This window comes from Oryx dammah, unplaced genomic scaffold (genome assembly GCF_014754425.2).
Source record: "Oryx dammah isolate SB20612 unplaced genomic scaffold, SCBI_Odam_1.1 HiC_scaffold_28, whole genome shotgun sequence".
Classification (NCBI taxonomy): Eukaryota; Metazoa; Chordata; class Mammalia; order Artiodactyla; family Bovidae; genus Oryx; species Oryx dammah.
This window is the reverse complement of record NW_024070212.1, coordinates 44,375,493-44,399,202: the sequence shown is the minus strand read 5'-3', so window position 1 is coordinate 44,399,202 and position 23,710 is coordinate 44,375,493. Positions and strand designations below refer to the sequence as shown.

Here is a 23,710-nt window from a genome sequence, read left to right as displayed (position 1 = left end):
GCAACCTAGGATATGAAAATTTTAAATTGGCCTTTTCTCCCTTGATTGAGATCAATACTCAGAACGATCAATTTTTTTGTGTTAACTATCTGTTCATATGGCTAGAAAAAAAAAGCTCAATATGTTGTTGCCAAGAAATCTATGTATTCATTTACTAATTCATTTATCCAAAGAATATTTATGAAATATTTATCAAACTCTTCCTTTACACTAAGCATTGTGCTGGGTGGTATAAGACTATTTTATGGCAACAGTTACAATCAATACTTTGATGCCAAAGAAATAATAAAGAACCTTAAATATTTTTCAGATTTTAGTTTTCAGTATTTTATGTTGAGAGAAACTCATTATTTGTATATCTATTTACCTAATTATTTGATACTTAAAAAATAAAATATATGCACTCAAGATATTAAAAAATCAATCACAAGTATACTGTAATATATATATATATAGGGGTGTGTGTGTGTGTGTGTATATGTATAGCTTATAAATGAACAGAACTTCTGCTTAGGTTTGAATTTGATTTAGGATAGTGGTAAACCCTTCTGAGTTTATCTGTGTAGTAAAGATATATACACCCTGCAGTTAGATATTATTTATTTGAAGTATATAATATGTTGCTACCTAAGAGAAATAAATAAAATACAATTAACAAAACCAAAACATGTTATCTATTTTCTATCAGTATAATGCAAACACAGGTAAGGAGGTTATTTTATATGAAATATTAAGAATATCTAATATTCCCAGTTAAACAGAGCATTACATCAGTTTGTCATGAGAGTTTAGCTTTAATTAAGCTTGACCAATTAATTTCTTTCCTATCTTTTTAAACGAACTCAGTATATATTTATATTAAAATTTTATAATTATATTTTAAATATCATTTTATAGTGATATTTCCAATATTGTCTTTATAAACAGGACTTCAAGAAAAGCAATCTAGGTATTTTGGGAAACTCTAAGCAACTCTGATTTGGGAAGAAAGAATATAGTTAATAAAAGCCAACTTTTATATTATTTAACACAAAAGCAAACACAGGTCTTTGTTATATTTAACATTAAAAGACTGATCATTTGCCTCCCTAAAGAAAGCACATGCAGTTTCTATACAGACTGCACAGTAAAGAATAATATATTTCTGTTTACTGAGATATCAACTGGCATTTCACTGTAAGTCAATGATCTATCATTGCTATAGCATATTAGACCCCAATCTGGCATCTATAAATGTCAAGAGTATATATATATGTGTGTGTATACATATATATATATGATGAAAATCAAAGCATGCTCCAAATGCTCCAAAAATTAAAAAAAAAAAAGGGAAACAAAGTTCCCCTAAACATGCTTGCTGCAGAAATCAGTGTAATATTCAGCTGTCAATCTAGAAAAACAAAGAGGGACCCACACTGTCAGTAGCACAGGATAATAAAATTTCCAGCAGATGTTCAGACAGGGCTCTAATTTTTACTGAACTCCCTTGGTAAGCATTTAATTTCTTTATCATATGCAAGCTTGGCAAATTGTACTTCATCAAAACTGCATTGTGAAATATTAATATTTCATATGATAACAAAACTCCATAGAATAACCTTTGTCATATTAAAAGCATCCAAATTTCAAATGTCAGGACTCTGAATTTTAATACATTTTAAGTAGACTCTTGAAATTGCATACTAATTATAATGAGGATAATCTAAATTGGTATGCTATAATGTCACACAAATGTGTAGTACATACAATACTTGAATAGATGTCTTTAGTAGGAGGCTGTGAAAAACATGAGTTGTATACTACAACATTTCACCAATAAGAAAGCACAAAAATCATAGGACAATAATATATTTGAAACATATCTAATCATTAAATAGAGACAATATAAAAAAACAAAACAAAAAGTATATCTTCATGATACAAACTGACTATGTTGCAAAATCATGTATGGGAAGTAATTATTTTTTAAAATAGACTTACAGAAGCCCAAGGTGGCACCCTTATTTATGTCACTACAATCTGCATGAGTGCATTTAAAATAGTTTTTGCACAAATATTTTGTTGTACCCATCATCAAAGTAAGTAAAATAAAGCTTCCTAAAACCCCCTATCATTATGTTTTATGTGCCAAATTTAATTTGCATTTGTCCATAACTCTCCTTTTGAAACATCATCACAGACTTCTGAATTGATAGATTAAATTCAAATTGGAGGTCTAGAAGGAAGTTAGCTTCCACATTCATTTCTGCTGGTGATCTTAATGAAGGCAACTGCTCTCAGGTTACTGAAAGAGACAGCTTCACAAATCAAATGCATGTCACCAACAGAGTAAAGACAAATGTCTCTGATTAATCAGAATTCAATTTTTGTAAGCAAAGAAACCAGCATATTCGAAGCAGACATCCTTTTTCCTACAATTCTTTACTTATTCCTGATTAGCCAGCCATTTTTGTTTACATATAAAATTTTTTCAATAGCATAACTAATCATTAAATGGTATCAGCGATTCAATTTTTCTCAATGGATTAAACATCGGATTAGAGCTTCTGAGTAATTCTTAAAGGAAGAATTGAAATACAAACAAATATAATGTCAATATTCTACAAAGCTGTAAACAACTGATTAAGGATATTCTGAAGCTAAATTCAGTATGTTGTTTATTTTTACACTTTATTTAACCAAAGAATTTCTGAGAATTCAGCCAATTTATTAAAAACAATTCCTTTAGCTATTTTAATATAAAAATATTTATGGTTTTTTTTCATGCACTAGGTTTCTAATTTTTGAGGATTTCTAGATAATCGTGATCACATTTATACATAGCATCTTGTGAAGCTGTCAGAATGAGACAGCCAGGATGTTTTAGCCATAATAATGCCAGCTATTGATCCTAGTAAGAGGAGAAAGAAGAGAATGTGCTTAATGGGGCATTTTTGTTCTCTATTATTTTCTTTGCCTAAGGATAAGGCTGATTTAAATAATAATAGTCTTTTCTCACTCACTAGATTCACATATTCTTATACATTAATTATTACTAACTACCAGTAAGTATTAAATAAACCAATAGGTGTATCATCTAAAATTTTATCAATATAAGGTAGAAAAATGTTAAATTTTGCTGATCTTTTCTAATTCAAAGTCATATGAGGATACAACCCTCTATCGCATAAATTATCCTACTTTTAAAATGTTCACATATACTTTCTATATTTTAAAGACTTAATCTTAACTTTAATATGTAGTTAATTTTCTACTAAGTATGTCCACTTGCAATGTGAGTACACAGTCATAATGTCAAATTAAACTCAGGTCAATGCATTTGGGGAAACATTTCTGTATTAAAAATTCAAGAAAAATCTTATTCCAGGCACCAATTAAGTTATACTGAGTGATTCATTTTTACATGAATTGGTTTCCAGGATTATGTACAAATCAAATTCATTGTCTAACTGAGTTGAGGCACATGTTCTCATTCACACACATTCAGAAATCACAAAACAATTAATAATGCCAAAATAAGAGTTAGTCTGTGGTTATTAAATGAAATAGACATTCTGTAGTATTTACATTTTTGATACTTCCTAGACAAAACACAGTGATTCCCTGTTGGTTCAGGATAAAGAGTCTGTCTGCAATGCAGGAGACTGGGGTTTGATCCCTGGGTTGGGAAAATCCCTTAGAGAAAGGAATGGCTACCCACTCCAGCATCTTGCCTGGAGAATTCCATGGGACAGAGGAGCCTGGCAGGCTACAGTCCACGCATCCTCAAGAGTCAGACATGACTGAGTGACTAACACACACACAGACAAATGAGAAATAGAAATCTAACCCATTCCTCATCCAGAGACAGAAGAAATGTAATGAAATTAGCCCATTTGTAATAATCGGTCTTACCCAATAGTTTAATAATTGTTATATCTTGGTGAACCTTTGCATTATAATACTTATACCCTAATTAAATGATAGATATTTAAAAACAAATTCAAAAATAATTTCTTACCTTATCAAGAGAGAAAGTTTTGGTCAGAGCAAAGGCCCATCCAGCTTCAAAAGCTCTTCGAATCATTGACGAACTGGTAGTTGGAGTTGCACTGGCAAGACCAAAAGGATTTGCAAACTTCAATCCAGCCATTTCCACACTAATGTCCACCAGATCAATGGGAGTATAAAACAGGGGGAGTTCGGGCTTAGCAGAAACTGAAGTTCCATATTGTGACTGCAAAAAAAGACACATAGCCAATAATTATTCTTGAATCACATCTGATTTCTCCATATAATCTTTTACAAAAATCACTTCAGCACAGCATTAATATTAATATAGATTACATTGGTCTGTTTGGAATGATTAAGACTGGCCAATAAAGTCAGTTAGCAGAGAATAAAATTCATATATCATTTTTTTCTTATTTCAAAAGCAGTACAGAGAATATTAACAGAAATAATATCAATTAAATAAATAAAAAACTATACTTAAAATATACTGAGATTCAAACACAAAAGAATAATTTCAAAATTTATCTCCCTGAACCCATTAACCTGGCCTTTTTGTACTTAATTTGTAGAAGTACCTTTAGTGCTCAGAAATATGTTAAAAAAAAACAGCAAGTCAGGAGACCTAAATTCAATTTCCAGTAACTTCATTCTATTTATGAGATTTTAGGAAAGCCACCTAATACATCCTTGCTTTTTCTCCTTTACTGTTTTCAGTACAGCAGCACAGATTCTGGCTGCCTAATTTCCTATCTCCTAGAGATACTGGAAAATGCAGGAAGTCATAAGCCATAGGGAGACATCTAATTTGGAAAGTGGATAATGTACTCATGTGTACGGGGAGGCTTTCTTCAGCAAAAACAGGTACCAAACAGTTAATGTCGAAATCGTCCATTGGCTCTCAAACTGTAAAATTATATTTGTTAAATGGATATAGTATAAAGTTACCTTGAATTATTGGAAACAAATCAATTTAAAAAGTCCTTTATTAAGTGCATGGACCACTGCAACATAGAAGGTGCTTGCCAAATGCTGTCTCTCTGATTGCAGAGATTATTAAAGCTTTCATCGGGTTCTTTATAAAATGTCTGTTTCTCTCCTTTCCTCCCTCCCTTCCTCTCTTTCTCTTTGTTTATCTTTGAAAGACAAATAATACTGGCAAATATAAAGAAGATGAATTTTCTTAGGCAAAGAAGTTACTGAATAGACCAGTCTAGTTAATTCTAAAGTAAGAACTCTTTTCTCTTGTGAATAATCACTCAAAAGTTGTTTGAGCAGAACTTTAATTTTACAGGAGTGTGTCTTGTGTAGATAAAGATTGCCATGACTTGCATAAAAATTATTTCTGGACCTCCACCATTTATAATGCAAAGTAAAGTTCACTTAATATGTAAAAAGGCATCAAACTTGTCAACTGAAAGACTAATGTGTCTCTGGTGCCTGCAAAGTGGTGCCTGATGGCATCTACGCTTCGGCTGTAGCACGCATCTTCTGCCAAGAATGTTCTGGGTTTCAAGGTACATTTCTGAATATTGTGCAGTTCTATATTGTGTGGATAATTCTTCCAGGTCTCACATGGACTGCAATATTATTAAAAGGATTATTAACAGAAACAAAAGTTATAGTGTATAATATAACACTATAATCTGGGATAATCTGAGGCATGTTAATTTGAGGAATGTGTGTCTGTGTGTGCAGGAATAGGTGAGGAAATAAACAGCTTCCATGAGATTTTCTCAGCTCTGTGTCTGCATGCTCAGTTGCTTCAGTTGTATCCAACTCTTTGCAACTCTATGGACTGTAGCCCACCAGGCTCCTCTGTCCATGGGATTCTCCAGGCAAGAACACTGGAGTGCTTTGCCATTTCCTCCTCCAGGGACTCTTTCCAACCCAGGAATTGAACCCGCATCTCCTGCGTCTCTTGCATTGCAGGCAGATTCTTTACCCACTGAGCCACCTGAGAAGCCCTTTCTTAGCTCTAAATCATAATTCAATCTGAATCAAGGAAGTTCGGATCAGATGAAGGAAGAATTTCCTGACACCACAGTCTGGTTAACACCAGAGAAATTTTATAAAAAATTTCCTTCCATGTCTGAGGAACCTAGAAACTTTGGGAAAGCTTTCATCTTATGATAATGATAGAAATACTTACAGTTTCATGTTTGCTGAAGTGATACAGTCTCTCATCTTTTTGTGGCTTTATACTGAAATAACTAACCTCTTGAATCTCACAGGTGAATTTTAGTTTGTCAAAAAATTACAGTTATACAGCTTTGGGCAATAGACCAAGGAGGTAGACATATATGTGTAGTTCAACTTGCATTTCTTAATTTATGTAGTTTTAAATACACAAAGCATTGCTTTGAAATTCTTAAAAATGTTGCTACCTCAATATTTAGAGAGGAAATAATATGGGCAAACTTTGCAAGATTTTTCTTGTTTCAAAACAAAAATGAAAAGCAAACAACAAAACACGTAACAAAAAAATCAATACACACAAAACTTTTTCAAATGAGAGTTATAACCTTTCATAAAATGTATATTTTATTTTATCAACAAAAATACTACTAATGTATAGGCAGATAAGGTACAACCTTTAGCTGTAATTTGTTATTGTTAGTTTGGTCACTAAGTTGTGTCCAACTCTTTGCAACCCCATGAACTGCAGCATACCAAGCTTCTCTGTCCATCATAATCTCCCTGAGTTAGCTCAAACTCATGTCCATTGAGTCAGTGATGCCATCCAACCATCTCATCCTCTGTCATCCCCTTCTCCTCTCGCCTTCAATTTTTTGCAGCATCAGGGTCTTTTCCAAGTGTCAGCTCTTCACAACAGGTGGCCAAAGTATTGGAGCTTCAGCTTCAATATCAGTCCATCCAAAGGCTTCCCTGGTAGCTCAGACAATAAAGCGTCTGCCTGCAATTCAGATCTGGGTTCGATCGCTGGGTGGGGAAGATCACCTGGAGAAGGAAATGGCAACCCACTCCAGTACTCTTGCCTGGAAAATTCCATGGATGGAAGAGCCTGGTAGGCTACAGTCCATGGGATTGCAAAGAGTCGGACACGAATGAGAACCTTCACTTTCAATGAATATTCAGGTTTGATTTCTTTAGGATTCACTGATTTGATCTCCTTACTGTCCAAGGGACCTCAGGACTCTTCTCTAACACCACAGTTCAAAAGCATCAATTCTTCAATTCTCAGCCTTCCTTATGATCCAACTCTCACATACATACATGACTACTGGAAAAACCAGAGCTTTGTCCACACAGACCTTTGTTGGCAAAGTGATGTCTTTGCTTTTTAATACACTTTTCCAGGTTTGTCATAGCTATTCTTCCAAGGAGCAAGCATCTTTTCATTTTGTGGCTGCAGTCACTGTCCACATTGATTTTGGAGGCCAGAAAAATGAAATCTGACACTGTTCCCTCATTATCCCCATCTATTTGCCATGAAGTGACTATTTTTCCAGTCATCCAGTGAAGTGAAGTGAAGTCGCTCAGTCGTGTCTGACTCTTTGCAACCCCATGGACTGTAGCCTATCAGGCTCCTTAGTCCATGGAATTTTCCAAGCAGGAGTACTGGAGTGGGTTGCCATTTTCTTCTCCAGGGGATCTTCCCAACCCAGGGATCAAACCCGGGTCTCCTGCACTACAAGCAGATGCTTTACTGTCTGAGCCACCGAACAAATGTAAGAAACAACCTAGATGTTGAATGATGAGGATTAGTTCCCCAGTGACACTACTGTACAAAGGATGTTATACTGGCATCAGGAACAACACAAAGAAAAAGAAAATATTGACACATAAGAGAGTCTATCCTATAATAAGTAAAAAATAGTGGTGAATAAAACAGATAAAAGTCTCTGAAGATTACATATAGAAAAACATAAAGAAAGCTACCAACCAATCAAGTGAACACAAAATTAAAATCACAGATCATTCACCACACTATCCTTTACCTCTTGCATTATCTGATGTATTCCCATTAGCCTGAAATATAATCTAACACATTCTTCACCCATCAGGCTCTTAGTGATTCTTTGAAACTCAACTCATGCGAGCATATGCTTCCTGGGGCATTTCCTTAATGGATTCCATACACTTGTCTAATGTAGCTGACTCTTTTCTTAGATATTTTATCATTTAAAATATGGCTCCACCTCAACAGTCATCACACTGGGCTGTGCATGTTGATTTTTCTCTGCAAACAGAATGTATGCTCCTTGAAGGCAGTGACTGTAGCATATTCAAATTAATATCTCTATTAGAATCAAAAATATTTGTAAAATATGTTTATATTACATAATATTTTATACAAAACACTTATTCTAAAGGAAACTCTGCCATTTGTAGAGAAAAAGATAAATAAAATCACTTTTCCTCAAGGTAATCCTCATTACTTATTTGCTCATTATTATTTTTAATATATAATGTTTTTCAAAATTCTCACTGTACTTTGTTAGATGGCTCATTTACCTTTTGTGCTCTGAAATGGCTGAACCAGCTAACATACTTAAAAGGGCTAAATACAGAAACCTGAATTTTAAATTTCCCTCCTCCTTTCCCTTCTCTAATGAAGGAATCATCTTATAATCTGGACATCACCACAATCTCTCTAGTTGTTCAAAATGCACTTTAAAAAGATTAAGGACCACTGTCATAATGGATGAATTCATTCATTAATGAGTTCAGTTAAGCATTTGTGCAATGCTTATTATATGCCAGGTACTAGTATAATCACTGGGGATTTAGCACAGAGTAAGTCCAATGAGGTGCCCACTGTCATACAGTCTGTTTTCTATAGAGAAGCTTGGAGGGTTGATGGGAGTCAGACACCTAGAAACTAAAGGAAAACTATAGAATCAAAAAAAGGTGAAGTAATAAAGAATTGAGATCAGGATGGAGGGCAAGAGTAAACCCAGAGACAAAGGAGAGACTAAATGTTCAGCAGATTTTTTGACAGCAAAGTAACACTTCTTTTATAAAACCCATTGTCAGACATGAGACACTGAGAATGAGAGAGATGTCTAAAGATGACTTTTATAAGTTTGCTTTTTCCACTTCAGAATTTTTTATGGGAGATTGAGAAAAGATTTTAGTTACTTACAATTCAATCTAAAAAAATAACTCTCCAGAAAGCAGGAATAGAAGGAACATACCTCAACATAATAAAAGCCATCTACAATAAACCCACAGCAAACAGTATCCTCAATGGCAAAAAATTGACAGCATTTCCTCTAAGTTAGGAACAAGACAAGCATGCCACTACTATTCAACATAGTTTTGGAAGTTTTAGTCACAGCAATCAGAGAAGAAAAAGAAATAAAAGGGATCCAGATAGTAAAAGAAATAAAACTCTCACTGTTTCCAGATGACAGATCCTCTATATAGAAAACCCTAAAGACACCACCAGAAAATTACTAGTTGATGAATATAGTAAAATTGCAAGATATAAAATTAATACACAGAAATCCCTTGCATTCCTTTACAGTAACAATGAGAAAACAGAAAGAGAAATTAAGGAAACAATCCCATTCACCATTGTGATGAACAGAATAAAATACTTAGGAATAATTTACCTAAAGAAACAAAAGACCTATATATAGAAAACTATGAAACACTGATGAAAGAAATCAAAGAGGACACTAATAGATGGAGAAATATACCATGTTCATGGATCAGAAGAATCAATATGGTGAAAATGAGTATACTACCCAAAGCAATCTATAGATTCAATGCAATCCTTATCAAGCTACCAACAGTATTTTTCAAAGAACTAGAACAAATAATTTCACAATTTTTATGGAAATACAAAAAAACCTTGAATAGACAACACGATCTTGAGAAAGAAGAATGGAACTGGAGGAATCACCCTGCCTGACTTCAGGCTATACTACAAAGCTACTATCATCAAGACAGTATGGCACTGGCACAAAGACAGAAATATAGATCAATGGAACAAAATAGAAAGCCCAGAGATGAATCCACACACTTATGGACACCTTATCTTTGACAAAGGAGGAAAAAATATACAATGGAAGAAAGATAATCTCTTTAACAAATGGTCCTGGAAAACTGGTCAATCACCTGTTAAAGAGTGAAACTAGAACACTTGCTAACACCATACACAAAAATAACCTCAAAATGGATTAAAGATCTAAATATAAGACCAGAAACTATAAAACTCCTAAATAGGAAGAACACTACTGACATAAATCATAGCAAGATCCTCTATAACCCACCTCCCAGACTAATAGAAATAAAAGCAAAAATAAACAAGTGGGACCTAATTAAACTTAAAAGCTTTTGCACAACAAAGGAAATTATAAGCAAAGTGAAAAGACAGCCTTCAGAATGGGAGAAAATAATAGCAAATGAAACAACTGACAAAGAATTAAATCTCCAAAACATACAGGCAGCTCATGCAGCTCAATACCAGAAAAATAAATGACCCAATCAAATAATGGGCCAAAGAACTAAACAGATATTTCTCCAAAGAAGACATACAGGTGGCTAACAAACACATGAAAAGATGTTCAACATCACTCATTATCAGAGAATTGCAAATCAAACCAAAATGAGGTACCATCGCATGCCAGTCAGACTGGCTGCCATCAAAAAGTCTACAAACAATAAATGCTGGAGAGGGTGTGGAGTAAAGGGAACCCTCTAGTACAGCCACTATGGAGAACAGTGTGGAGATTCCTTTAAAAACTGAAAATAGAACTGCCATACAAACCAGCAATCCCACTGTTGGACATACACACCAAGGAAACTAGAACTGAAAGAGACACATGTACCCCAATGTTCACTGCAGCATTGTTTACAATAGCTAGGACATGAAAGCAACCTAGATGTCCAATGGCAGACAAATGGATAAAAAAGCTGTGGTACATATACACAATGGAATATTACTCAGCTATTAAAAAGAATGCATTTGAATCAGTTCTACTGAGGTGGATGAAACTGGAGCCTATTATACAGAGTGAAGTAAATAAAAAAGAAAAACACCAGTACAGTATATTAACACATACATATGGAATTTAGAAAAACGGTAACAACAACCCTATGTGCAGGACAGCAAAAGAGACACAGATATAAAGAACAGACTTTTGGACCCTGTGGGAGAAGGCGAGGGTGAGATGATTTGATAGAATAGCATTGAAACATGCATATTACCATATGTGAAATAGATCGCCAGTCCAAATTCAATCCATGAAACAGGGCACTCAAAGCCGGTGCACTGGGATGATCCAGATGGATGGGATGGGGACGAAGGTAGGAGGGGGATTTGTGATGGAGGGACAAATGTACACCCATGGCTGATTCATGTCAATGTATGGCAAAACCCACCACAATATTATAATGTAATTAGCCTCCAATTAAAATAAACTAATAAAGAAAAAAATAACTCCATGACAATCATAGACCATGCTGCTGCTGCTGCTAAGTTGTTTCAGTCGTGTCCAACTCTGTGTGACCCCATAGATGGCAGCCCACCAGGCTCCCCCGTCCCTGGGATTCTCCAGGCAAGAACACTGGAGTGGGTTGCCATATCCTTCTCCAATGCATGAAAGTGAAAAGTGAAAGTGAAGTTGCTCAGTCGTGTCTGACTCTTTGCCACTCCATAGAATGCAGCCTACCAGGCTCCTCCGCCCATGGGATTTCCCAGGCAAGAGTACTGGAGTAGGGTGCCATTGCCTTCTCCGATCATAGACCATGAGAGGTCCCAAATTTATAAAGGTTATACTTAAAATTTCTCATTTCCTCCAAAATCCTCCAAGGAGCTTCAATGCTTGCAGAATACAGAATACAACATAATCTCTTTATTATTATATAATCTCAGTTGTGATCTTGGTTTTTCCCTTTCTTTACTTGTTCTAATCACATGTTTCAGCCCTTCTAATCTCACCTACTACCATTCCCTCACATCTGATACTTCAGTTTATTGAACCACTTATAATTTCTCATAAAAACCAATACCACTAATGCATCTAGGCACTATGATTTTTTATTTTTCCTACAATGTTTTTTCCTGCCTGGTTTTCCTGCTCTGAAAATTCCAACTAATCTTCTAAGAGTCAGTCTTATCTCCACCAGGACATTTCTGTAGCTATCACAAGCACAGTTGTTCCTGAATCACACTTGTTTCTTGATTGCTTACATGTATTGTGTCCCATCTAATTTACTTTCAGCACCTAGCATAAGACTTAGCAGAAAAATGATTATAATATTTGTTGAATGCATCATCCTAGTGACCTTCATACTATACTTACCTTTTTTTTTTACATCAGTTTCCATAAGATGATGATGATCAGTTTATATGAAATAATCATTAGCTATATTTCAGATATTTAAAAAATGTCCAATATTCTATTATTCTAATGTACAGTATATGTATCGATGTGAGAGTTGGACCATAGAATTGATGCACTCAAGAACTGATGCTTTCAAATTGTGGTGATGGAGAAGACTCTTGACAGTCCCTTGGACTGCAAGGAGATTAAATAAGTCAATACTAAAGGAAATCAACCCTGAATATTCATTGGTAGGACTGATGCTGAAGCTGAAGCCTCAATACTTTGGCCACCTCATGCAAAGAACTGACTCATCAGAAAAGACCCTGATGCTGGGAAAGATTAAAGGCAGGAGGAGAAGGGGATGACAGAAGACAAGATGGTTGGATGGCATTACCAACTCAAACTCATGAGTCTGTTCAAGCTCATGTCCATCACTTGGTGATGCCATCCATCAGTCAAAGGGGGCGACAGATGGCATCACTGAGAGTGATGGACATGAGTTTGAGCAAACTCCAGCAGACACTGAAACTCAGGGAAGCCTGGTGTGCTGCAGTCCATGAGGTCGCAAAGAGTTGGATATAGCTTAGCAAGTGAACAAGAGCAACATTCAACTCTTACCTCTGGAAGACTATATAATTTAGCAAAGGCTCTCAAAAGAGCTACCTGGTAGAAATGATAAATGACTTTCTGGGCAATGTAAATATAGGTATTCTTTAATTCAGTCACAATAACTGACATAAAATTGACCTTACAATTTTTCCAGGATCCAGTTTAAAATAAGGCTTTGCTGGTAGCTCAGCTGGTTAAGAATTCACCTGCAATGCAGGAGACCCTGGTTTGATTCTTGGGTTGTGAAATTCCCCTGCAGAAGGGATAGGCCACTGACCCCAGTATCCTTGAGATCCCCTGGTGGCTCAAACAGTAAAGAATCTACATGCAGGGCAGGAGACCTGGGTTTGATCCCTGGGTTGGGAAGATCCCCTGGAGAAGGGAACAGCTACCCACCCCAGGATTTTGGTCTAGAGAATTCCATGGACAGAGGAGCCTGGCAGACTATAGTCCATAGGGGTCACATTTCTGCCTGCCATGATTTTGAACTTTCAGATTCAAATGGACTCCTTTGGTTCCAAGTAACAACTAGGTTCAGAAGGTTATTGTGATGGAATAGAAGTATCTCACGTAACTCAGAGGGAATGCCTCATGGTGTCCAGGAAATGCTGGGACTCCACTTGGAAAGCCATATGATTTATCTTTTCCTTTCTGCTCCTCTCTGTTTATCTAGAATTATTCTGTCTCTGCAAATTGACTTCCTTTGCTTCCTTATCCAGAATGGTTGATATTTTATAGGTCTAGCCCAGACATTTTTAAATCTACATGTTAAAATTTTGGAGAGGTTTTTGCTTTTTTTTTTTTTTTAAATTCCAATGTCTTGGCAAGAAAGACTCCATACCAATTACATCAGAATCACTCTGAGTAGGACTCAAACACCGTAATTTAAAAAAAATGTCTCCAAGAGATTGCACTGTGAACCCAAGCCTGAAAATCACTTCTTTAGCCATTGTAAAGCTTCTCCTAATTCTTATTCTCAAGTGAGACATTCAAGTTTAGCCACCATCATCTAAAATGCCTACCTTATTCAAATAAGCTGGGCACATACTCTTAAAAAGTGTTCATATGGGGACATTTATCTGCTTAAAAGGCATCAGTTCTGACAATCATCAATACATTTTCAAAATGTTGGCACACTGTAAAAATAGGTCACTTACTTTATAATCAAAGTGAACAAGATACTTGAATGAATAAGCAAATAATACTTATTAGGAAACTGACCTAAAAATTATTCATGATGGTTTGATTAAACACACACATATAGCATATGTACACATGCATTGAAAACTATCATCAAATGTGAAAAGTACATACCATTCAGATATTAATGAGATAATCAATCATAATGCTTTTCATTTGAGAATAGAAATAAAAATAAGTACAATCCTGTAATACAATGACCAATTATTTTATTATTATATTATTACTCTTTATCACTAGTATTCTATTAACCTGGCTGGGTCATGCATTCATAGACAGAAAAACGTGCATACATAACAGTTATATCTTTGGGAGGAAAGCAAATTACATAATAATTATGTACCCCAATTGCATTTTTCCCTAACTTGCCTTAATAGAATGATTTTTTATGTCAATCTATGCCAAAACCAATACAGAATTGTAAAGTAAAAATTAAAAATAAATAAATAAATTTAAAAAAAAAAAAAAACTGTTAAAAGCAAGACTATTGCTAGTGTTACGTTGGACTAAAGAAGAGATAATAACTATTACTATGTTTCTTGTAATTTAAAATCATCAAATAGCTTTCACTCACTCATTTCACTTATATTTCATTATGATATATCTACATTGCTCCCTATCTTGGGGTACAACAGCTCTTGAAGCATCCATTCTGAGATTATTTTAAGGCAAAAAAAAAAAATAACATTGTGTAGCTACTTATAGCTAGATTAATTCATAGGTTGGATTAATGCATTAATTAACTCTAGCTCACTTACTTTGCTCTTTGAAGAAATATCTGAGATGGGGGGGAACTTGCAAAGCAGAAATTATTTGGATTAGCTGCTTCCATGATGGAAAGGCATAGGTATAGGATTACAATTATAACATAAAATCAGATTTCATTTCTCCATTTTGAGAAATTTTTATTTCTAATGAAAATTTTAGACAGATATGAAACTATGAAAAAGTTTTGAGGGGAGAACAAGATGGCAGAGGAGTAGGTGGACGTGGAGTACATCTCTCTACATGGATACCTCAGGAATACACCTTCAGGCACAGAAGTGCATGCAAGAACACCAACATCAAGAGTGGACAGGAGGACCTGACCAGAGGAAAAGAATATATAGAACCACGCTAAACTCGGTAGGAAAAGGAACTAGGGAGAAACAGGAGTGTTAGTAGGACTGGACCTGGCCTCAGCAGGTGGGGGACTGAAGCAGGGGTCTGATCCCCACAGCAGGGCAACTGTGTGAGTCAGAGGAGAAACACTTAAGGCTGAGAGTGAAACAGCTCATCTGTGGCAGCCTAAATGGAATGAGAATAAGACAGTCCTTGCTGCTGCCATACATACTATGGACAGGGAAGCAGGTCCCCTGGAAGACGCAGCGGCTGAGAGCTGGAGTTTAGGGACTGTGGAGCAATCCCATGGTGAAGGCTGATGTTGACTGAGGAAAGACGGATCAAAGGGATGTGAGGGAGGAGACTGTGGTGGGAAACGCCTGTGGAGGAAAGCTGAGCAGCCATGGAAGCAAGGAGATACTGCTGAGTCATGCCTACGCATGGAGTGAAGCCATCAGAAAAGCCTCTCTCTCCCCACACACCAGCATTGGCAGCTGAACAATAGACAGGCTGGCCCATCAAACTCCTGATGCACTAAACTACAGAATAGGACCCCACCCAGGGTGCCGCTTTAAGTGCCCAGCTCACAGATCTACAGAATAGGACCCCAGCCAGAGGGCCCCTTTATGTGCTGGATGCACCGAACAACAGAGAAGGACACCAGGCAAGGGAGCCCTCTAAGTGCCTGAACAGGAGGAGCTACAGGGAAAGACCGGCCAAAGAGGCCCTCTGATTGCCAGCTAAGAGGCTCAAAAAAAGACTCTGATAGGGCCATGACTCCTGCAGTGGAGGCAGTTTGTGTCCCAAACACTTGGCATCACCAGGGTCCCTGCAAGCCAAGCAACTGCACAACCTTTATGCTCAACTGGTGTAGAGCTGCCACAGGCAAAAAAAAAGAGAAAAGTTTTGTGTTTATGCGCACAGAGTCACTTCGGTCCTGACAGACTCTTTGTGACCCTGTAGACTATGGCCTGCCAGGCTTCTCTGTCAGGGAGGGGGTCCTCCAGGCAAGAAAACTGGAACGTATTGGCCAATACTGGTTGCCATACCCTTCTAGAGCACTATATTTCCTGCTGCCCTAGCCTCCAACACCCCCATCCCCCGAGTACCTGGTTCTGCCAGAACCCCTGTGACACAAGCAGCTGCACCACCTCCACACCTGGTCCTCTTAGGGGCAGACCCAAGCCCTCCAGGGCAGCCCCAGGAGCAAACCCCAGTGGACAACCCACATGCAGAGGTGGAAATAAAACCACAATTGAAACCCAGAGGCAGTGTGGCGAAGGAAGAAGACCCAAAACCTTCCGACCAGCTATATAAGCTGCAGATTAAATCCACATGACCAACTAGCCAGACTCTGTGTCTATGGAATACATAAAAGGTCATGGAGAGCTCCTACAAAAGAAAACACACTAGCTCTGATAGCTGTGGACATTGGAGGCAAGAACACACAGGAATAGGGTCAGATAAGAATCTGAGCAGCCCTCACAGCAGGTCCAGAGATAAGCACAGTGTTGGAGGGCATCCTAGGGAGGTGAGGTGGACTGTGACTCCCAGGGAGGGAAAGGACACTGACAGCAGGGACTCAAGAAAAACATTTATTATTCTTATGTTTACTTGCTCTGTAGATTCTCTTGGATTTTTTCTTTTCTTATTTTTTTTTCCACGCTGTTTTAGTTGTTTTTCTTGGCACTATGAAATCTAATTAAGCTTGTGAAATTTTTTTCTTTGGCTCAGTCACATTTTTTTATTGTTATAAACCTCTTCCTCAACGGTGGGCTTTTGCAGTTTTGTGAAGTTTCCCTGTTTTTTTTTTTTTTTACCTCTTTTCTCTTTTTATATTTTAATTTTTAATTTTTTAAACCTATTTTTTTCTACATTTATTCTTTTGTTTGCTTTTCCTACTGTTCTTTACCCGTTGCAGATAATCTTTATGCATATAAATCTTCTTTATCTACCTTTATCTACCTCTATTTAACACTGCATGTCAACAAACAGTAAAGCTCTCACTGTTTGCAAATGACAGATACTGTACATAGAAAACCCTAAAGATAGTATCAAAAAATTACTAGAATTAATCAGTGAATTTAGCAAAGTTGCAGGATACAAAATCAATATACAGAAATTACTTGCATTTATTTATACTAACAATCAAAAATCAGAAAGAAAAATTAAGGAGTCAATCCTATTCACCATTGCAACAAAAAGAATTAAATATCAAGGAATAAATTTCCCTAAGGAGATTAAAGAACTGTACACAGAAAATTATAAGACACTGATGAAAGAAATCAAAGACAACATAAACTGATGGAGAGATATTCCATGTTCCTAGGTAGGAAGAATCAACATTGTGAAAATGACTATACTACCAAACACAATCTACAGATTCAATGTGATCCCTTATCAAATTACTGATGGTATTTTTCATAGAACTAGCACAAAAAATTTCACAATTCATATGGAAACACAAAAGACCCCGAGTAGCCAAAGCAGTCTTGAGAAAGAAGAATGAAGCCAGAGGAATCAACCTTCCTAACTTCAGATTATACTACAAAGCTACAGTCATCAAGACAGTATGGTATTGGCACAAAAACAGAAATGTATACCAATGGAAGAAGATTGAAAGCCCAGAAATAAACCCATGCACCTATGGTTACCTTGTTTTTGACAGAGGAGACAAGAATATACAATGGGGCAAAGACAGCCTCTTCAATAAATGGTGCTGGGAAAATTAGACAGCTACTTGTAAAAGAATGAATTTAGAACACTTCCTAACACCATACATAGAGAGAAACTCAAAATGGATTAAAGGCTTAAATGTAAGATGAGAAACTATAAAACTCTAAGAGGAAAACATAGGCAGAACACTTGATGATATAAATCAAAGCAAGATCATCTATGACCCACCTCCTAGAGTAAGGAAATAAAAACAGAAGCAAACAAGTGGGACCTGATTAAACTTAAAAACTTTTGCACAGCAAAGGAACCTATAAGAAAGGTGAAGAGACAACCCTCAGCATGGGAGAAAAAAATAGCAAATGAAACAACTGACAAAGGATCAATTCCCAAAATATACAAACAGCTCCTACAACTCAATGCCAGAAAAAGAAACAACTCAATCAAAAAGTGGGAAAAAGACCTAAACAGACATTTCTCCAAACAAGACATACAAATAGCTAACAAATACACGAAGAGATGCCACAAATCACTCATTATTCAGTTCAGTTCAGTTTAGTCACTCAGTCGTCTGACTCTTTGCAACCCCATGAATTGCAGCACACCAGGCCTCCCTGTCCATCACCAACTCTCGGAGTTCACTCAGACTCATGCCCATGGAGTCAGTGATGCCATCCAGCCATCTCATCCTCTGCCATCCCCTTCTCCTCCTGCGCCCAAACCCTCCCAGTATCAGAGTCTTTTCCAATGAGTCAACTCTTCGCATGAGGTGGCCAAAGTACTGGAGTTTCAGCTTCAGCATCATTCCTTTCAAAGAACACCCAGGACTGATCTCCTTTAGAATGGACTGGTTGGATCTCCTTGCAGTCCAAGGGACTCTCAAGAGTTTTCTCCAACACCACAGTTCAAAAGCATCAATTCTTCAGTGCTCAGCTTTCTTCACAGTCCAACTCTCACATCCATACATGACCACTGGAAAAATCATAGCCTTGACTAGATGGACCTTTGTTGGCAAAGTAATGTCTCTGCTTTTGAATATGCTATCTAGGTTGGTCATAACTTGCAAGGAGTAAGTGTCTTTTAATTTCATGGCTGCAGTCACCATCTGCAGTGATTTTGGAGCCCCCCAAAAATAAAGTCTGACACTGTTTGCACTGTTTCCCCATCTACTTCCCATGAAGTGATGGGACCAGATGCCATGATCTTCGTTTTCTGAATGTTGAGCTTTTAGCCAACTTTTTCACTCTCCTCTTTCACTTTCATCAAGAAACTTTGTACTTCCTCTTCACTTTCTATCATAAGGGTGGTGTCATCTGCATATCTGAGGTTATTGATATTTCTCCCGGCAATCTTAATTCCAACTTGTGCTTCTTCCAGTCCAGCATTTCTAATGATGTACTCTGCATATAAGTTAAATAAGCAGGGTGACAATATACAGCCTTGAAGTTCTTCTTTTCCTATTTGGAACCAGTCTGTTGTTCCATGCCCAGTTCTAACTGTTGCTTCCTGACCTGCATATAGGTTTCTCAAGAGGCAGGTCAGGTGGTCTGGTATTCCCATCTCTTCCAGAATTTTCCACAATTTATTGTGATCCACACAGTCAAAGGCTTTGACATAGTCAGTAAAGCAGAACTAGATGTTTTTCTGGAACTCGCTTGATTTTTCGAACTTATTTACAATACAGAAAGAGACTCACAGATATAGAACCCAAACTTATGGTTTCCAAAGAGGAAGTGGGAGTGACAATGATAAATCAGGAGTTTCAGATTAGCAGATACAAATTAACATAAAATTGATAAACAACAATGCCATACTGTATACCACAGGGAACTATATTCAGTATCTTATAAAAAATTACCATGGAAAACAATTTTTAAAAAGAATATATGTATATAGATATATAAACTAAATCACTTTGCTATACAACAGAAACTAAATAATACTATAAATCAACTATACCTCAATGAACTTAATTAATTTTAAAATTAATCAATTAGTTTATAAAAAAGAAAACAGTATGTGGTATGTAGAACCTCTATTTCATACAACCATAGGGTTGGTTAAAAGAATAAAACAGTACTTTAAGAAAGGGCTTCTAAAGTAGTGAAGGATCCCTTGCCCCCCGCCCTCTGCAAATAGTAACTAACATGTTGACAAATTTTCAAAAATGTCAGTCAAGAAGGTAACAATCGCCACATTCACAGGCCTGGGGCAAAGGTGTCAACACTGCTGACAAGATGTCAATGACTAGTATAAGAAAAGCCTGGTGACCAGCACAGGGTGGTGCCTGACAGCAAATCCATGTAGCACAAAGGAGTCAGTATGATCAAGGCGAGAGGGATGAAGGCAAATGAAAGAAGCTGACATTTAAGAAAGGTGGCAGCAGCAATGTTAAATATTAAGACTTGGAATAAAAAGCTCAATATTGTAAGTCAACAACCTACCAGGCTTTTGTGTTAACCTATTAACTCTTGTATTTCTGAGAGGAGAAGACTCTGATGTAAGTTAAGGTGGGGGTAGGATGCAGCGAGAAAACTCGTATGGTTTCTCAGAGGTCACATTGCCCATTCAACAGGTCAGTTAGGCTGCTTTGAAACTCATCTGTCTCATCTTTAAACCAGTAATTGTGAAGCATAGTTGTGGGAATCAAAAGAGAAAAATTATAGCACCCTTCAGTTTCCACACTGTACCCCACCACCTGTTTTAGCAGGTGAAAGTAGTATTTATTACCAATAATCTGACTGAATTTGTAAAAATCTATTTCCTAAACCTTATGTGCCCTGTAATCTTAAGCATATTCAATTTTTTAACCACAGTTATCAAGTGCCTACCACATGGTCGACATTTGTTTGCCAACCACCTACTATGAGATAAGAGCTTTTCTAAGCATTAAGGAATCATAGAGAACAAACTGACAAAAACATATTGAAGGCTACACTCCCATGGGCCATTTTTTTTTTTCTGGCAGATCTTATTGCTATTTTTGTCTTTTTGATTTTTAAAGTATTTATTGTAAAACCCTTTCAGAAGATAGTTCTATGATTCAATTGTTCTATTATTTGAATTTACTCTTTCAAAGTCTGTTCCTCACTTCCTGCCCTGCGTGTTAAGGGGTTGAATCAAATGACACCTGTATCCCTCTCAACCAACTTCAGCATTCAGTTCAGTTCATTCGCTCAGTCGTGTCTGACTCCTTGTGACCCCATGGACAGCAGCACACCAGGCTTCCTTGTCCATCATCAACTCCCGGAGTCTACTCAAGCTCACGTCCACTGAGTCAGTGATACCATCCAACCATCTCATCTTCTGCCATCCCCTTCTCCTCCTGCCTTCAATCTTTCCCAGCATCAGGGTCATTTCAAATGAGTCAGTTCTTCACTTTAGGTAGCCAAAGTATTGGAGTTTCAGCTTCACCATCAGTCTTTCCAAAGAACACCCAGGACTGATCTCCTTTAGGAATGATTGTTTGGATCTCCTTGCAGTCCAGAGGACTCTCAAGAGTCTTCTCCAACACCACAATTCAAAAGCATCAGTTCTTCCGCTCTCAGCTTTCTTCACAGTCCAACTTTCACATCCATACATGACTACTGGAAAAACCATTGCTTTGATTAGACGGACCTTTGTTGGCAAAGCAATGTCTCTGCTTTTTAGTATGCTGTCTCTGTTGGTCATAACTTTCTTCCAAGGAGCACATATCTTTTAATTTTATGGCTGCAGTCACCATCTGCAGTGATTTTGGAGCCCAAAAATAAAGTCTGACACTGTTTCCACTGTTTCCCCATCTATTTGTCATGAAGCAATGGGACCAGATGCCATGATCTTCGTTTTCTGAATGTTGAGTTTTAAGCCAACTTTTTCACTCTCATCTTTCACTTTCATCAAGAGGTTTTTTAGTTCTTCTCTGCTTTCTGCCATAAGGATAGTGTCATCTGCGTATTTGAGGTTATTGATATTTCTCCCGGCAATCTTGATTCCAGCTTGTGCTTCTTCCAGCCCAATGTTTCTCATGATGTACTCTGCATAGAAGTTAAATAAGCAGGGTGACAATATACAGCCTTGAAGTACTCCTTTTCCTATTTGGAACAAGTCCGTTGTTCCATGCCCAGTCCTAACTGTTGCTTCCTGACCTGCATACAGATTTCTCAAGAGGCAGGTCAGGTGGTCTGGTATTCCATCTCTTGAAGAATTTTCCACAGTTTATTGTGATCCACACAGTCAAAGGCTTTGGCATAGTCAATAAAGCAGAACTAGATGTTTTTCTGGAACTCTCTTGCCTTTTCAATGATCCAACGGATGTTGGCAATTTGATCTCTGGTTCTTCTGCCTTTTCTAAATCCAGCTTGAACATCTGGAATTTCACAGTTCACGTACTATTGAAGCCTGGCTTGGAGAATTTTGAGCATTACTTTACTAGCACATGAGATGAGAGCATAGGTTTTCCAATTTGTAAAATGGGGGAAACTGTTTACTCCCGAGGCAATTTTTGAGTATAACATTAATACTAAACTTTTATAAAGGTATTCAATAAATTAGATTATTTGAAACATGTATTATTTGTGTTTCCAAACCATAAAGAATTTAATTTTGTCCTTTTTATGGATGAAAATAGTAAGGCCAAGATAACACATTGGAGACGTTATTGAACCAGGAATTTCACATCTATAAATATTAACACACTGTGCTGCCTCAAAGCCATTAATGAGATGATCAAAAGGCAACATGACATTCCCAAAGGTCTGAAGGCAAAATTCATGAGTAATTAAGTCAGAGCTTGAACCCAGGTATCCTGACTTTTAGCCTTCCATTACATCACTTTATCCAGATTTTTTTCTTAATTTTTATTTTATATAGGAGTACATTTGATTAACAATATTGTGTTAGTTTCAGGTATGCAGCAAACTGATTCAGTTTTACATATGCATGTATCTATTCTTTTTCAAATTCTTTTCCCTTTAGGTTGTTACAGAATATTGAAAAGAGTTCCCTGTGCTATACAGGAGGTCTCTGTTGGTTTTTTATTTTAAATATAGTATTGTGCACATGTCAATCCCAAACTCTAATCCTTTACAACTTGTATATGATTCAACTTTAATAAATCATTGAATGCAGAGAACAAAATTCTAGGTAAAAATTTCAATTGAGTTTTTTGCAGGTGAATTTTCCCCAGGAAGCTAAAGATTTTTTAGGGCTCTGTTCTACTGTGATACTGTCCTTAGCACCATACAGCACCAGGCATCAAGGTGTTAGAGATTTGGTCTGGAATTCTTAACACCTATATAGTGCATTTGAACCAAGTGACACTGAAGGGGCTAAGTTCTTTTATACAACAGAAGCATACACTGAGATCAGGTTCTATATGGCATGGATCAGATTTTTCAGTTATTTTTCTACCCCTTCTAGAGTTAGCTGCCTGAAGTAGCAATCTACTGCTAGATTGGTAAGGAAATATTCTGCCTTTATGGAGACAATTTCATTTTAAATTACTTTTCAGGTCAAGTGCTGCCATTTAATAAGGCTTGGAACCTTATACAAAGTCAATAAAAGGCATTAAAATTACTTATTAGTCATGGCATTTTCTTCTATCACCAACTGCATAGTTTTGTTTTGATAGCTCCATTAGATATAGATTCATTCCTCATTTTTTTCTTTGATATACTTTTACGACATATAGATGATATAAAAAATAAATCCCTCTTCATACACAAAAACTATACATTATTAAAATTGAATTTTTAATAAAAAATATCATTTCTGACAATTAATAATTACTTTAAATATTAGCTATGGAATACACCAAAAATTAACATGAATATACCACCAAAAGGTGTCATTTT

General features: G+C 36.6%; 1 protein-coding gene across 1 annotated transcript in view; it reads right to left on the bottom strand.

Annotated features, from left to right (window-relative positions):
* Positions 1-23,710, bottom strand: part of DPYD (dihydropyrimidine dehydrogenase) — a 916,336-nt gene that overhangs the window by 451,314 nt on the left and 441,312 nt on the right. The window contains exon 13 of the mRNA XM_040232247.1: positions 4,001-4,216. Within this exon, the coding sequence (XP_040088181.1) occupies positions 4,001-4,216 (216 nt within the window). The remainder of the gene's footprint in view (positions 1-4,000; positions 4,217-23,710) is intronic.